The 17,705-nt window shown below is 48.6% G+C and overlaps 1 protein-coding gene across 15 annotated transcripts in view; it reads right to left on the minus strand.

Annotated features, from left to right (window-relative positions):
- Nucleotides 1-17,705, minus strand: part of myo5a (myosin VA) — a 132,432-nt gene that overhangs the window by 77,525 nt on the left and 37,202 nt on the right. For all 15 annotated transcript variants that reach the window (XM_033050429.1, XM_033050426.1, XM_033050428.1 and 12 more), the window contains 4 exons: nucleotides 14,560-14,670; nucleotides 8,113-8,284; nucleotides 6,395-6,539; nucleotides 527-683 (listed from right to left, as the gene is read on the minus strand). In XM_033050429.1, coding sequence (XP_032906320.1) covers nucleotides 527-683; nucleotides 6,395-6,539; nucleotides 8,113-8,284; nucleotides 14,560-14,670 — 585 coding nt within the window. The remainder of the gene's footprint in view (nucleotides 1-526; nucleotides 684-6,394; nucleotides 6,540-8,112; nucleotides 8,285-14,559; nucleotides 14,671-17,705) is intronic.

Below are 17,705 nucleotides of genomic sequence, written 5' to 3' on the forward strand. Positions count from 1 at the left end.
CAATAAAATTTCAACATAACTTCTTGACTTTTATACTCGATGCCCCGGGACGATGAAGACAAGCATATTATCACTAACCACCTTTATCAACCTATCTACTTCTGTTGCCAACTTGTCTTACATTTTCTGGGATATTACCAATCTCAACCTCTCTCAGTGACCCATGGATTGTCACTAATATTTCAGACGTCCTTTTAAATTCAGTGGCGCAGCGGTAGAGTTGCAGCCTTACAGCGCCAGAGACCCGGGTTCGATTCTGACCACGGGTGCTGTCTGTACGGAGTTTGTACTATCTTCCCATGATTGCGTGGGTTTTCTCCGGGTGCTCCGGTTTCCTCCCACACTCCAAAGGCGTACAGGTTTGTAGGTTAACTTTGCTTCAGTAAAGTTGTAAATAGTCCCGAGTGCGTGGGATAGCGTGAGCGTGCGGGGATCGCTGGTAGGCGTGGGCTTGGTGGGCCGGGGGGCCTGTTTCCGCGCTGTATCTCTAAACTAAACTTGTCTGCTTTCCCAGCACAATCCTCACCTCCATGATGGGGTTGGAAGCGAGGACTTTCTCCTCCACGTTGGTTTCACTGGCGGAACCACTGACTGTGGCAAAATAGCGCATGGCGTACTTAGCCGAAACGGTCTTCCCAGCCCCGGACTCCCCGCTCACGATGATCGACTGGTTCCGTTCATCCCTGAAACACACATCAGAAACACTGCTTAGTTTAGTTTCTTATCATCACATGTACCAAGGTGCAGTGAAAAGCTTTCTTTTGTTGCAGTCAGTAGAAAGACGATATTTAATGACAATAAAGCCGTCCGCAGCGTTAAGGAAATAACGTTTAGTGCAAGACAAAGTCTCAACAGCCAACGAAAAGATAATCTGCACTCTCTAACCATTATCACCACTGGATAATTGTGGGCAATGTGTTCAACAGCAAGGGATCTAGAGTTAAATTACATCAGGTACCAACCAGAGAGTAAATCAAAATGCCGGAGGAACTCAGAACGTCAGGCAGCATCTGTGGAGGAAATGGAGAGACAACGTTTTGGGTCGGGACCCTTCTTAAGACTGGTTAGAGTAGAGGGGGAGAAGGCTGGGAAAGAGAAGGGATGGGACAAAGCCTGGCGAGTGATAGGTGGATACAGGTGAGGGGGAGGTGATAGGGAGATGGGTTGAGTAAGTGACAAAGGCTGGAGGTGAAAAGGAGACAAAAGAGTGAAGAGGAGCGGTGAAATGTAAAGCTGGAGATGGGAACTGGGGTGTAAAGAGGGGGGGGGGGGGAATAACAGGGAAATGGGCGACTGGGGGATGGGTGATGAACATACGGAGGAGGGGAAGGGAGCAGTTTGACAAGGATGGTGGGAGAATTGTCTGCACTGGGGCGGGTGTACGACTTGAAATTGGAGAATTCAGTGTTTACACCAGTGGAAGTCAGCTACCCAGGCAGAATACCAGGTGCTGTTCCTCCAGTTTGCAGGTAGCCTGACTGGCAATGGAGGAGGCCCAGGACAGGAAGGTCATGGTGGTAAAATACTCAGTATTTAAATATGAGGGGTTAGCAAGTGGGAGATGCAGCAGATCTTGGCGGATTGAGCGCAAATGTTCGGCAAAACAGTCAGTCGTTCTATTCTTGGTCTCGCCGATGTAAAGGAGACCACATTGGGAACACTATGTTCCCTGGAGGTTGGAATATAACCCTGGAGGTTGGAATATAACCTGAACGAATCTCCAGCCTGAGACACTGTTTCTTTCTCCACAGATGCAGCCCGGCCTCCAGTTTAATTCCAGATTCCAACCATCTTTGTTATTTAGTCCACAAGTTGGGCCGAAGGGCCTGTTTCACCTCTAAATTGCTCGAATACTTTAAAAGAAAACTTCTGTCGATGGGCTGGCACAGTAATACAGAAACAAAGTCTTTCTCCACAATACAAAACATTCCCAACAGGACAGGCAGCACACAATGTTCGGTGGGTCTACGTAGATTTTTTTTACAATTGCTACAATGGCATAAAAAGAATCAAAAGAAATCAGGAGTGATGTGAACAATGTAATGGTTTCAATTTCCCCTTTATAGAAAAATGACACAAAATGCTGGAGTAACTCAGCGGGACAGGCAGCATCCCTGGAGAACATGGATAGACAACGTTTTGAGTCGGGACTCTTCTTCTGACCCTACAAAGTGAGACACAAAATGCTGGAGTAACTCAGCGAATCTGGCGGCATCTGTGGAGTACAATAAATGACACAAAGTGCAGGAGGCACTTTCTCCAGAGATGCTGCCCCCAACAGCAATCTTCCATACACTAGTTCTATCCGACACAGCAGGAACAATACGTTCGCGTTGGCAGGGGAGAACGTGCAAACTCCACACGGTCAGCGCCTGAGGTCAGGACCAAGCCAGGGTCTCTGGCGCTGTGAGACAGCATCTCTACCAGTTACTCCACCCTCCCACCCTGCCATCTTTTAACATCGATCGCAGTGGAGGCCAAGTCACTGGATGGATTTAAGAGAGAGTTAGATAGAGCTCTAGGGGCTAGTGTAGTCAAGGGATATGGGGAGAAGGCAGGCACAAGTTATTGATAGGGGACGATCAGCCATGATCACAATGAATGGCGGTGCTGGCTCGAAGGGCCAAATGGCCTCCTCCTGCACCTATTTTCTATGTTACTGCCCACAAGGTTTTGGAGAACTCTTTCCTTGAGCCACTGTGGTCCTCGATGTAAAAGATACTCGGGCCCACATTACAGACCGGATTTGAAGCTAGCAGAGTTCACACAAGGCATGGACGATGAAATAAAGTCTGAGAATTAGGAGTACGAGGCGGAAGACGATCCATAAGGTGGCGGAACGGTGGCGCAGCGGTAGGGTTGCTGCCTTAGAGCGCTTGCGGTGCCAGAGACCTTGCGTGGGTTTTCTCCGAGATCTTCAGTTTCCTCCCACACGCCAAAGACATGGTTAATTGACCTTGTCTCAGTGCAAAATTGTCCCTGGTGCATGTAGGTAGGATAGTGTTAATGTGCGGGGATCGCTGGTCGGCGTGGACGCGGTGCGCCGAAGGGCCCGTTTCCGCGCTGTATCTCTGAACTAAACTAACGCCTTGTTTCCAAGGCCAACTCTGAATGGGGCAATATGCTACTAGCAACTCCTCCTGGACAGAACAAGGGCCTCAACCAATGTCATCAAAACATGGACTATCCACAATGGAATTTTATTTACTGTTCTTGGGGTCTTGCTAGGCATCAGCTGACAGTCATGTTTGCCGGCATAACAATACCGAGTATTCTTCAGCATAAATGAACTGTGTATGACTGAATCAGTTTAGAATGTCACAGAGATTCGACACAGTTTTGCATAAATATTGTGCCTATTTCTCTCTCCCACATCCTCTCAATTTTACCCCTCGCTTCACCCTCCAATTCTTCCCCCTTCCTCTCCGACGTCCCACCTTTGCTTTTGGCATTATAACGTTCCCTTCCATTTCACTTTCAGTGCAGGGACTCTGCCTGAAGGGCTGGAGCTTTCTGTTCCAACAAGATGCTCGGCCCATATACAACCTGGTTGATTGCGTAAAATGTGTTAATTTTTAATTTAAAGATGTACGGCATGGAAACAGAGCAGCACCGTGGAGTAGTTGCTGCCTCACAGCGCCAGAGACCCAGATTCAGTCCTCGCCTTGGATGCTGTCTTTGTGGAGTTTGCATGTTCTCCCTGTGGCGGTGTGGGTTTCCTCCGGGAGTCCCGGTTCCTTCCCACAACCCAAAGACGCACAGACTTGTAAGTTAATCAGCCTGTGTAAATTGCCCCCGAAGTGTGTCGTGAGTGGGTGCGAAAGTGGAATGACACAGAACTAGTGTGTTTAAGAAGGAACTGCAGATGCTGGAAAATCGAAGGTAGATAAAAGTGCTGGAGAAACTCAGCGGGTGCAGCAGCATCTATGGAGCGAAGGAAATAGGCAACGTTTCTCCAGCACTTTTGTCTACCTAGAACTAGTGGGAACAGGTGATCGATGGTCGGCATGGACACAGTGGGCCGCAGGGCCTGTCCTTAAACTCCAAGCCCCTAGGCCCACCAAGTCGACACAGACCATCTATCACCCGTTCACAGACACAAAATGCCGGGGTAACTCAGCCGGACAGGCAGCATTTCTGGAGAAAAGGAATGGGCGACGTTTCGGATCGAGACCCTTCAGCCTGAAGAAGGGTCTCGACCCGAAACGTCACCCATTCCTTCTTTCCAGAGATGCTGCCTGTCCGGCTGAGTTACTACAGCATGTTGTGTCTATCTTCGGCTTAAACCAGCATCTGCAGTTCCTTCCTACACATTTTATCACCCGTTCACAATTGTTCTATGTTTAAGGTAGACAAAAATGCTGGAGAAACTCAGCGGGTGCAGCAGCATGTATGGAGCGAAGGAAATAGGCAACGTTTCGGGCCAAAACCCTTCTTCAGATGTTCTATGTTCAACAGTTGCTCATCCGCTCCCCATACCCTCGGGGTAATTGTACGGTGGCCAATTAAGGTACAAGCCCACACCAGATTTGAGATGTGGGAGGATACCAGAGCATGTGAAGAAAACTCACATGGTCATGGGAGGGGGGGGGGGGGAAAACGTGCAAACTCCACAACGACAGAATCCAAGACCAGGATGGAGCCTGGTGTCTGGTGCTGTGAGGCAATTTCACCAACTTTGCCGTGGAAAGTATTTTATCAGGATGCATCACAGACTGGTTTGGGATCAGCTCAATACAGGACCGTAGGAAATTGAAGAGAGTTGTGGACGCAGCCCAGATCATCACACAAACCAACCTCACTTCCACTTATGCCGCACGCTGCCGCAGGAAGGCCAGCAGCATAATCAAGGACGAGCCGCACCCTGGCCACTCCCTTTTTCCCCCCTCTCACATCAAGCAAGAGGTACAGATGTTTGAAAAGATTCAGGGGCAGTTTCTTCCCAACTCCGACCCGGCAACTGAACCGTCTGCTCATCAGCTAGCTTGCGGTCCTGACCTCCCATCCACTTCATTGGAGACCCTTGAACTACACCATCAAGTCTGAACCATGAAGCGGTGGTTAAGAATCAATCATGTTATTTAAAATACTTGACATTCTTTCAAAACATGTCCGGCCACGAATATACAACATTTAAAAAATGTATTGATTTTCATTTGCTCATTATATAGTGAGATGTTTACATTACATTGGATGACATAATGAATAGATTATACATGGGATCAGTAAATATCCATCTCCCCCAATCGTAGAATAAAGAGGTTAGTCCATATGTAAACATTTACCATACCTAAATATAATCAAGTCAAACTCACATATAATAGGTAAAAAGGCAAGATACATAGTGCGGGTCTCGGCACGAAACTTCACCCACTTCTTCTCTCCAGCGATGCTGCCTGTCCTGCCGAGTTACTCCGGCTTCTTGTGTCTGTCTGCAGAATACAGTTCCCTCGTTTCACTCTCCCCTGACTCTCAGTCTGAAGAAGGGCCTCGACCCGAAACGTCACCCACTCCTTCTATCCAGAGACGTTGCCTGCAACGCTGAGTTACTCCAGCATTTTGTGTCTATCTGCAGAATAAAGCTCTCAGCGTTGGAGTACATCAGTTGCCCAGTCCATCGCAGGTACTGACCTGTTCAGGTTTCCTAAGTGGGACAGGGGCATTGAAGTGATCTATCCATGGGAGGTGCTGCCTCAAAAAGGCAGCCAATATGATCAGGGACCCACACCACCCTGGCCATGCTTTCATTTCACTCCTGCCATCGGGACAAATGCATTAGAGTCTGAAAACCGTGATCTCCAGGTTCAGGAACAGCTTCTTCCCATCAACAACCGGGAGTTCAAACACTAGACAACACCAACCAAACTCCCAGCTACAAACCGGCATGATTGCACTAAGGACTTGTTTTGTATTGCCCTAATATTGGGGGATTTTCATATTCATTTTAAGTTTGTTCGTTTATTATGTTATATATTGCTTACTGTGTTCACAGACCCATTATGATGCTGTAAGTAAATGCCCCTGTCCCACTGAGGAAACCTGAACGGAAACCTCTGGAGACTTTGCGCCCCACCAAAGGTTTCCGTGCGGTTCCCGGAGGTTGCAGGTGGTTCCCGGAGGTTACAGGTGGTTCCCGGAGGTTGCAGGTAGTGGAAGCAGGTAGGGAGACTGACAAAAACCTCCGGGAACCGCACGGAAACCTTGGGTGGGGCGCAAAGTCTCCAGAGGTTTCCGTTCAGGTTTCCTAAGTGGGACAGGGGCATAATGAATATAATTGATCTGCTTCAGTATACATGACCATTAAACACTCTTGTCTCTTGATAGCCCCGTAGACAGGCCCTGGAGACTGTCCCATAGCCAACCATACACTGTCCATTGAACCAAGGGCACTGACCTGGCCATTTGCTTGTAAGCCTCCTCAGCCACAGCAAAGATGTGAGGGTCCATGTCCCCCATGTTCTGGCCACTGTAGGCGTTGATGATATCCTCCCCATAGATAGGCAGCTGCTCATACGGATTGATGGCCACCAAGACAATACCTGCAAGGTGGGAAATATTCAACGTGTGAGCATAAGGGTGCATTCATTGGACAAGACATCAAATCCTGGCATTATTTTTAATTAATGTCTCCACGACCGATGCAAAGAACAATCGTTACAAACTCTCATCTCCGTGAATTTGCAGATATCATCACTGGTCCTCATTTCCAGAAGGACAGCGAATTTGTATCAAAATGTGAGGCACACGTGTGGGTCAGTGGGTTAAATTGGCCGCTGTTAATGGCCCCTTGTGTGCAGGTGAATGGCTGAAGCTGGAGGATAGTGACACCAACATGGGTGGAATAAAGGCTGATTAGGTTAGAGTGGGATGAGTGCAAATGGGTGGATGTTGGTCACTGTGAGCTCAGTGGGCCAAAGGACCTGTTTCAAAGGCTGGATCTCTCTATCTCTAACTTTTAGTTTAGTTTAGTTGAGAGATATGGTGCGGAAACTGGGGCTTCGACCCGTCGACCAGCGATCCCCGCACATTAACACTACCCTACACACACTTAGGACAAGTTTTGCATTTGTACCAAGCCAATCAGCCTACAAACCTGTACGCCTTTGTGGAGATCCCGGAGACAACCCACGCAGGTCACGGGGAGAATGTACAAACTAATTACAGACAGCACCCGTAGTCAGGATCGAACCCAGATCTCTGGGGCTGTGAGGCAGCAACTCTACCGCTGCGCCACCGTGCTGCCCTGACAAGACTGGGCTTTTCTTCACGGCCATTTAAAAAAGCCTCCTTTCTTTCAATCTGCGAGTTACATGTTGCTTTGAACTGATCTCCCTCACACCCTGGGTTACACCAATGGAGTCATCAACTAGGAGAACTGTGAGCTGTGTCCTCTGATTCTCCGTCCCTGAATTCGACCAGACAGCACAGATTGCCTGTGGACTTGTTCTGCCACTGCATTGAATTCACTTCCACTCAAAAGGTCCAGTGGATTAGATCCATTTTCATCCTGCATCTCCAGGAGAAAAACTATTAGAAATGTCTTGCATGGATTGCCCATCCATCTTGTTTGAGGCAAAGGATTTGGACATTCATTTTCTGGGCTGCTACGACATCTAACTTTTAAAATCGATGGACGGGATTTTGGAGTGGACGGGTGGGGACCCTTCTTCAGACCGATTAAATATCGCTGAGTTCCTCCAGCACTTTGTGAACTAAGTAGATATGAGATTGTGCCACATATTATAAGCTACAGGATGTCGGTGTTGTGACATCAGTGTTGAACATAACCAAATCACAAATGAGTTAAAGTTACAGAGTTAAGAGTTAAACGTAACACGCTAAGAGTTAAACTTAACATGTTAAACAAGTTCAATTTAGAGTTAAACAAGTTAAACTTATCAAGTTACATATAACAAGTTAAACTTAAAAAGTTAAACATGTTAAATTTAATGAGTTCAATACATTAAACTTAACATGTTAAACTTATGGAGTTAAATGAGTTGAAATTGACCCGGTGAAATTGACTAGTTGTAATTATGCAAACATGTCTCATCCGCCCATCGTGAGCTCAAGTCAAGCTCCAGAGTGAGATTAAAGCCAGTGCTCACTTACCACAGTAAGTGTAGATGAGTTTGGAATCCATGAAGCGGACCTTGAGGTTGTGTAGAATGGCGGGCTCGTGGAGGTAACTGAGTGCCGTGAGGTCATTCTCACCCACCAGGATGTCGGGGTTCCGCAGAGGAGGGAGCTCCTTAGTCTTCGGATCGATCCTGTACTGAGTTTCCTGCAAAGAGGGAAGATGCATGTTTGCAACGGTCTCAAGAGGTGGTGAGCATCGGCGCCCCGCTATAGGCTCTCACACCTCGTCCGCACCACACCGAGTTCTCACGCAGCAGACATTCAAACCAGGGAAAAACCTTCTTTAGAGCAACGAGTTCTTTAAGGACCACTCCACAAGTATTATGTACATCAGTGGAGTTGGAATGCTTGTGTATATTTCTGTGCAGTTAACTTATTAACTAATAAATTGGGTGCAGTGGTGGGAATCTTAACCTTGTGAGTGGACAGTGTTTACTTTTATTTTGGTTTAGAGACACAGCGCGGAAACAGGCCCTTCAGCCCATCAAGTCCACACCGACCAGCAATCCTCACACTTTAACACAAGCCCATGGGTGAAGATACATTGCCTCCCTTGTTCAAAGATAGACACAAAATGCTGGAAAGACTCAATATCTCTGGACAACATGGGATAGGTCCCATCCCAAAGCGTTATCTATCCACGTTCTCCAAAGATGCTGCCTGACCGGCTGAGTTACTCCAGCACTTTGTGTCTTTTTTGGGTCGGGACCTTTCTTTAGACTGATAGTCGGGGTGGAGGAACTGGAGGCAGAGAAAGAGCAGGATAAATCAGGCCTACCTCCCATGCCTATCCTAGTTTTCATTAAATATCGCAGAAATGAGAAGTAAACGGCAAACTTAGACATACACATGGGAACTCGTTTAAACTCGTGAAAATAAACTTGGAATCTCATAGAAAACCACGAGTTTGTTTTTTCTTTAACTCGGGATAACTCGTGGGTGGACTCGCACCGTGGGGGGCGTCTCGGTTGGAGTTGAGCATTTTGATTGAATGAATTTAACCAAGAAGCAGACCTGTGCGGCCCAGAGTCCGCAGCGGGATTGAAACCCCGAAGCATCGGGATGTGCTGCTTCCTCATGGACTACTGTTAGATCCCTGGACTCAAAACAGCTTCCAATATTTACACAACGCACAACAGCCGCATTCATGAGAGACATAAACAGATTATCACACCGCAACTGAACTAAAGAGATGCAAAACATCCACCAGTCCACACAAGCTCCAGCAATGTGCACAAAGAAGATGGTGACCTCCAGGGTATTCTCATTTTAGAAACATAGAAAATAGGTGCAGGAGTAGGCCATTCGGCCCTTCGAGCCTGCATCGCCATTCAATGTGATCATGGCTGATCATCCAACTCAGTATCCTGTACCTGCCTTCTCTCCATGCCCCCTGATCCCTTTAGCCACAAGGGCCACTTCTATCTCCCTCTTAAATATAGCCAAAGAACTGGCCTCGACTACCTTCTGCGGCAGAGAATTCCAGAGATTCACCACTCTCTGTGTGAAAAATATTTTTCACATCTCGTTCCTAAAAGATTTCCCCCTTATCCTTAAACTGTGACCCCTTGTCCTGGACTTCCCCAACATCGGGAACAATCTTCCTGCATCTAGCCTGTCCAACCCCTTAAGAATTTTGTACGTTTCTATAAGATCCCCCCTCAATCTTCTAAAATCTAGCGAGTTCAAGCCGAGTCTATCCAGTCTTTCTTCATATGAAAGTCCTGATATCCCAGGAATCAGTCTGGTGAACCTTCTCTGTACTCCCTCTATGGCAAGAATGTCTTTCCTCAGATTAGGAGACCAAAACTGTACGCAATACTCCAGGTGTGGTCTCACCAGTACAACTGCAGTAGAACCTCCCTGCTCCTATACTCAAATCCTTTTGCTATGAATGCTAACATACCATTTGCTTTCTTCACTGCCTGCTGCACCTGCATTCCTACTTTCAATGACTGGTGTACCATGACACCCAGGTCTCGTTGCATCTCCCCTTTTCCTAATCGACCACCATCGACCGTCAAATCAAGCCAAGCATTTTAGCTTGGCTTGGTTTGGTTTAGTTTAGAGATACAGTGCAGAAACTGGCCCTTCGGCCCACCATGTCCACTCCAACCAGTGATCCCCATACACTAGCACTACCCTACACACGAGGAACGATTTAGACTCTTTTACCAATTAACCTGCAAAAAGGCGGCGCGACTCTCGTCAGCAGCGGCCTCTGCAGTCCGTCTGCGTTTTTATTATTTTATGTCTATGTTTTTATGTAGTTTTTGTTATTTTTTGTTGGGGTATGTGTGTGGGGGGGTGGGGGTGGTGTGGGGGGGAGGGGGTAACTTTTAAATCTCTCCCTGCACGGGAGACCCGACCTTTTCTTTGTCGGGTCTCCGTTGTCGTTGGGGCTGCAACGAGGAGCGGCCTCCAACAGGAAGACCGGGGGCTGTGGTGCCGACTACTCACCTCACCGTCGCGGAGCTGGCCGAGTCCAGAGCGGGTGGAGCTGTGGTGGACGCTGCTGCGACCCGACCCCCGGAGATTCGGTGGCTGCAACTGCGGGTTTGGCGGACGGTAACACCGGGAGCCCGCGTGTCCCTGGAGGGAGACCGCTTTTCGGGGCTTCCGCAGCGGCGACTTCTCCCGCCCGAGTTGCGGGGTTGAAGAGCTCCTGGAGCGGGGCCTTACAGCACCGCCCCGCGCGGCTTGGAATGGCGGCGGGTCTCTGCGAGCGCACGCCGGGGGCTCTAACACCAAGACCCGGTGTGCGACCTTGCATCACCCGACGTGGCTTTAATGGCTGCGGGACAATTCGCCATCGCCCGCCGGGGGCTTTGACTTTGACTCTGACATCGGGGGGGAGAGTGCAGTGCAGAGAGAAGTTTTTTTGGCCTTCCATCACAGCAATGTGATGGATGTTTATGTAAATTATGTTGTGTCTTGGGTCTATTTGTTTGTAATGTATGGCTGCAGAAACGGCATTTCGTTTGGACCTCAAGGGGTCCAAATGACAATAAATTGAATTGTAAAACATGTACGTCTTCGGAGTGTGGGAGGAAACCGGAGAACCCGGAGAAAACCCACGCAGTCACTGGGAGAGCGTGCAAACTACATACAGAAAGCACCAACAGTCAGGATCGAACCCGGGCCTCTGACGCTGTGACAAAACAAACTTGTCAACGGAATTTGTATACAAAACTCACAGGACGAAACATCTTAATTTGTTTTATGTGAAATAGGTTAGTGTACAGGAGAGATTACATTCTCACTCCACTGCACTGAGCTGGCTGTAACATTGGCAGCAATGCTCAACAATAATAGCCCCAAGATGCCGCATCCAGACCAGTCCCACCTGCCTATGTTTGGCCCAAATCCCTCTAAAACTTTCCCACACATGCACCTGCTCAAATGCTTTTTAAATGTTGTTCTTCCACCTGTCTCAACCACTCTCTCTAGCAGCGCATGTGGGGAAAGAAATCGGCCCACGGACTTCTATTAAATCTTTCCCTGCTCACCTTATTCTGGGCCAAGAGAAACTAGTTTAGTTTAGTTCAGAAATAAAGCATGGAAACAGGCCCTTCAGCCCACTGAGTCCAGGCTGGCCACCTGTTTACACTAGTTCTACATTATCTCACTTTCACATCCACTCCCAACACACTAGGGGGCAATTTTCAGAGGCCAATGAACCAGCAAACCCACACGTCTTTGGGATGTGGGAGGAAACCCACGTGGTCACAGGGAGAACGTGCAAACTCCTCACAGACAGCAACCATGGTGAGGACCGTTCTCCCTGTGACTGCGTGGGGTTTCTCCAGGTGCTCTGGTTTCCTCCCACATTCCAAAGCCGTGCAGGTTTGTATGTTAATTGTCTTTGGTGAACTGCCCGGTAAGATGCAAAACTAGAATAACATAGAACTAATGTGTAATGTGTAATAATTATATGTGATTCTGTTCCATTCTATTTGTAGTTTGTTTGTTTGTTTTTTGCACAATTCACAAGCATTGCCCCTTTTCATTTCACTGCACATCTCGTATGTGTACGTGATGAATGACTTGACTAAGGGTGATCAGTAGATTGTGTACACATGGTGGGCCCTGTATCTCTAAAGTCAAAAGTGACAGCTGCAGCTTAGAATTTGAGTTTTCCAATTGCCATGACAATTAAACACTGTTAACTTGGCTCCTGAGTCAAGAGTTACAGCAATAAATCATTTGTCCACAGCAGGACATTAACGCAGGGGTCGGCAACCTACGGCCCCCGGGCAGAATGCGGGCGGAGCTTTTCCCCCCGTAATCATCCGGCCCGCTGAGCGCTGACTGTACCACATCCTGAGCAAAGCCACCGGCACGGCCGCGCCCCTTCTGTGAACTTGTTTAAGAAAGAACTGCAGATGCTGGAAAAATCGAAGGTAGACAAAAATGCTGGAGAAACATGTAGGGATGAGGCTGCCTCCACCGCAGTTTTGTCTACCTTCGATTTTTTCAGCATCTGCAGTTCTTTCTTAAACGAGTTCACAGAAGGTCTGTGAACACGTGATTTGATGCCTGCCATCCGGGTATACATGTGATGGATGTGGCCCGCCATATGCTCACAGACATGCGTCCTGGCCACTATGCAGAACAAGGTTGCCCACCCCTGCATTAAAGGGTTAACTTCTCATCATTAGACAAAGCGTTTGCTTGGAGAAAGAAGCAAGCTTCATTCACACAGGTTACATGGAGTGGTCCCAATGGCATTGGAGTTTATAAATAATCATAAGCAGCTTTGCTAAAATCATGCCCGATCAGTTTTGGCAAGACTCACAGCATAAATGCTCTAGTTTATAGAAAAATAATCTGCATTTGGTTATGGGAATTGAAAATACTTGATGTCCATTGAACTGGCATCACCTTGGATTAATTATTTGTGTTTTTTGTTTTTGGTTTTAGTGAAAAAGCATGGAAACAGACCCTTCGGCCCAACGAGTCCATGCCGATCATCGATCAGCCGTTCACACTAGGGACTATTTACTGGAGCCAATTAAGTTACAAACCCGCATGTCTTTGGGATGTGGGAGGAAGCCGGAGCACCCGGAGAAAACCCACAAAGTTTGTGGAATTTTCTGCCTCAGAGGGCGGTGGAGGCCGGTTCTCTGGATGCTTTCAAGAGAGAGCTAGATAGGGCTCTTAAAGATAGCGGAGTCAGGGGATATGGGGAGAAGGCAGGATCGGGGTACTGATTGGGGATGATCAGACATGATCACATTGAATTGCAGTGCTGGCTCGAAGGGCCAAATGGCCTACTCCTGCACCTATTGTCTATTGAGGTCACAGGGATAACGTGCAAACTCCACACAGACAGCAGCCGAGGTCAGGATCGAACCTGGGACTCTAGCGTTGTGAGGCATGGTATTGGGGGCAGTGTGTAATTCCACCTCTTGCCAGAGAAAGTAGTTGCAGCAGATACAATAGCAACATTTAAAAGACACCTGGACAGGTACACAGATAGGAAAGGTTGAGTGGGTTATGGGCCAAACGCAGGCAAATGGGACTAGCTTAGATGGGGCAGCTTGGTTGGCATGGATATGCTGGGCCGAAAGGCCTGTTTCCATGCTGTATGACTCTGTGACAGTTGGATTGAAGATAAATCAGTTTTTCCATATTTACAATCAAAATGAAAACTCGTGTCCCAAGGCAGGATTACACCTTGGAATCTCTCTCTCAAGTACACGGGCGCCTGCACTCGACTCTTGGGTTGTAAATTAGTAGATCAGCTCAGGCCAAAGCATCTTAAACATGGGGGAAAGGTGGTGAAGGTGCACCTTGGAATCAATCAGAAACCCCAACTCGTGCCTGTGTTCACAATCAAACGCAACTGTAGAATCATAAATATATCTTTCATAAAACTGCACAACTGCATATAATTATTTCCCGTTAATAAAGTCCCCACTGTATTAACTGCCTGGTATGCACACATTTCTCCCACCATCTCCCACCCCTTCCAGCAACCCACTCCTCTCCACCTCTTCCCATTCATCCCCCAAGCCACCCGTTTGTCTTTTACCCCCCTTCTCCCACATCCCCTTCCACCCATATCTCCCCCTCCAGCTCTCCATTTCACTCCTCCTCTTCTCTCCCTATCTGACACTCTCTTTCACCTCCAGCTATCTGCCAATCACCCCCCCCCCTCCCCCCCGTATCCACCCATCACTTGCCAGGCTTTGCCCCATTCCCACCTCTCCTTTCCAGCCACCTCCCCCATCTCCCCCGCCCCCTTACTCCTTCAGTCTGAAGAAGGGTCCCGACCCGAAACCTTGTCTATCTATTCCCTCCACAGATGCTGCCCGGCCTGCTGAGTTCCTCCAGCACTCTGCGCTTTACTGAAGACTCCAGCCCCTGCAGTTCCTTGTGCCCCCGTGCTTTAGCCGCCGTCTCCCACTGACCCACCTTGTCATCCTCGGTTTTCAGATGAAGCACTGTGTCTCCCGACTTGTAGTCTTTGAGCAGCTCCGCAGACTGCCAGACGTCCACTGTATCGGGGATCCATACCCTGGCAAACTGCAACACACAAGGGAACAGGGGGAAGAGGGAGAATCAATTACGAGTAAAAGGAATATGTACAACCATTATATAGAATAGTTCAGTTTAGTTTACTGTCACGTGTACCGAGGTACAGTGAAAAGCTGTTTGCCGCGTGCTATCCAGTCAGTGGAAATACAATACATGATTACAATCGAGCCATCAACACTTTACAGATGCATGATGAAGGGAATAACGTGAATAGCGTTTAGTGCAAGAGAAAGCCAGTAAAGTCTGATCAAAAATAAACAATAGACAATAGACAATAGGTGCAGGAGTAGGCCATTCGGCCCTTCGAGCCAGCACCGCCATGCAATGTGATCATGGCTGATCATCCCCAAATCAGTACCCCGTTCCTGCCTTCTCCCCATATCCCCTGACTCCGCTATTTTTAAGAGCCCTACCCAGCTCTCTCTTGAAAGCATCCAGAGAACCGGCCTCCACCGCCCTCTGAGGCAGAGAAAAATAGTCCGGGGGTCTCTAATAAAGTAGATAGTAGATCAGGACCGCCCTCCAGTTGTGGTAGGATGCATTTGCACACTTCTTTACCCTTTTTCCCCGATGGGAGAGGGGAGAAGAGGGAGTGGCCACGGTGCGCCTCGTCCTTGATTATACTGCTGGCCTTGCCGAGGCAGCTTGAGGTATAAATGGAGTCAACGGAAGGGAGGTTGAAATGTAGAGATCTCAATTCTCCATCAAAGATACATGTCCCTGCGGACTGGAACGCCAGTGACCACACATAGACAGCATGGAAGCAAGCCCTTCGGCCCATCTAGTCCATGCCAAATAAGTTGGCATACTGGGCTAACTCCATTCTTTTGCATTTGGCCCACAAATCTTCCCAATCCATATATCTCCTTAAATTTCTTTAATAAATCGCATTTGTATCCACGTCGCCAGCTTCCTCTGGCATCCCATTGCAGATGCGGACGACCCTCTAAGTGTAAAGGTTGCCCCCCGAGGTCCCTGTTAAATCTCTCCCCTTTCACCTTAAGCCCATGCCATCTAGTTTTAGTATTCGCTATCCAGGAGAAAAGACTGTGAGCGTTCACATTACCCATGCCCCACATGATCGTGGACATCAGCCTCCTGCACTCCAAAGAAAAAAGTACCAGTCTATCTATCCTCTTGCTCTAACTGAATAGCGTAAGACCAAGTACCACCCTGGTGAATCTCTACTGCACCCTTTCCAACTGAGTGACTCTGTTCCTATGTTGAGCGATCGAAACCTGTACACTTGTACAGTAATGCCCCTGTCCCACTTAGGAAACCTGAACAGAAACCTCTGGAGACTTTGAGCCCCACCCAAGGTTTCCGTGCGGTTCCCGGAGGTTGCAGGAGGTTGCCGGAGGTTGCAGGTAGTGGAAGCAGGTAGGGAGACTGACAAAAACCTCCGGGAACCGCACGGAAACCTTGAGTGGGGCGCAAAGTCTCCAGAGGTTTCCGTTCAGGTTTCCTAAGTGGGACAGGGGCATGACAGAGCCAGAGACTCCGGTTCTATCCTGACCGCGCTATCTCTATGGGTTTTCTCCGGGTGCTCCGGTTTCCTCCCACACTCTAAAGCCGTGCAGATTTGTAGGTCAATTGGCTTCTATAAAATTGGTGTGTAGGATGATGCTACTGTACGGGGTGATCGTGGGTCGGCACAGACTCGGTGGGCCGTAGGGCCTGTTTCCACGCTGGATTTGTGAATGAAAACTAAGAAGTGAAAGTGGGAGGGGGGAAGAACGTAAAAGACCCATCTGTCTGCGGTGGCGTTGGACTGGTCTCCTTTACCCAACGCTTTCCACGTTGCTGTTATGACCCATTTCCACCGCCTTCTCTCACTGTACCAATCAGTTTTGCTCAACCAACCTCAGAACGTGCCCTGCACTTCACTTGATGCACGTATTTGGCCATCTCCATGCGACATGGAAAGATCTCAATGGCTTTTGAACGCATTCCACTGTTAATGCACAAATCAGCTGTGGCACGAACAAAGGCTTGGTGATCAATTCAGTCAAGTCACCTCGACTACATCCCCCTCATTTCACATTTAACCATTACTTGTACGACAGTGCTGCCATGGCACGTGCTCTCCCTATGAAACTTGCCTCACAGAGCGTAGACTAACACTGGACAAAACACACAGTGGTGCAGCGGTAGAGTTGCTGCCTTACAGATTCAGATTCAGATTCAGATTCAATTTTAATTGTCATTGTCAGTGCACAGTACAGAGACAACGAAATGCATTTAGCATCTCCCTGGAAGAGCGACATAGGAAATGATTTGAATAAATAATAATAAGTGTCCGGGGGGGGGGGGGGGGGGGGGGGGTGATTGGCAGTCACCGAGGTACATTGTTGAGTAGAGTGACAGCCGCCGGGAAGAAGCTGTTCCTGGACCTGCTGGTCCGGCAACGGAGAGACCTGTAGCGCCTCCCGGATGGTAGGAGGGTAAACAGTCCATGGTTGGGGTAAGAGCAGTCCTTGGCGATGCTGAGCGCCCTCCGCAGACAACGCTTGCTTTGGACAGACTCAATGGAGGGGAGCGAGGAACCGGTGATGCGTTGGGCAATTTTCACCACCCTCTGCAATGCCTTCCGGTCGGAGACAGAGCAGTTGCCATACCATACTGTGATGCAGTTGGTAAGGATGCTCTCGATGGTGCAGCGGTAGAAGTTCACCAGGATCTGAGGAGACAGATGGACCTTCTTCAGTCTCCTCAGGAAGAAGAGACGCTGGTGAGCCTTCTTGATCAGAGTTGAGGTATTGTGGGTCCAAGAGAGGTAATCGGAGATGTTGACTCCCAGGAACCTGAAGCTAGAAACACGTTCCACCTCCGTCCCGTTAATGTGGATGGGGGTGTGCGTGCCGCCCCTGGACTTCCTGAAGTCTACAATGAGCTCCTTGGTCTTCTTGGAGTTAAGGGCCAGGTTGTTGTCAGCGCACCATGCTGCTAAGTGCTGGACCTCCTCCCTGTAGGCCGACTCATCATTGTTGCTGATGAGGCACCAGAGACCCGGGTTCCATCCT

This window comes from Amblyraja radiata, chromosome 34 (assembly GCF_010909765.2).
Source record: "Amblyraja radiata isolate CabotCenter1 chromosome 34, sAmbRad1.1.pri, whole genome shotgun sequence".
NCBI classification, from domain to species: domain Eukaryota; kingdom Metazoa; phylum Chordata; class Chondrichthyes; order Rajiformes; family Rajidae; genus Amblyraja; species Amblyraja radiata.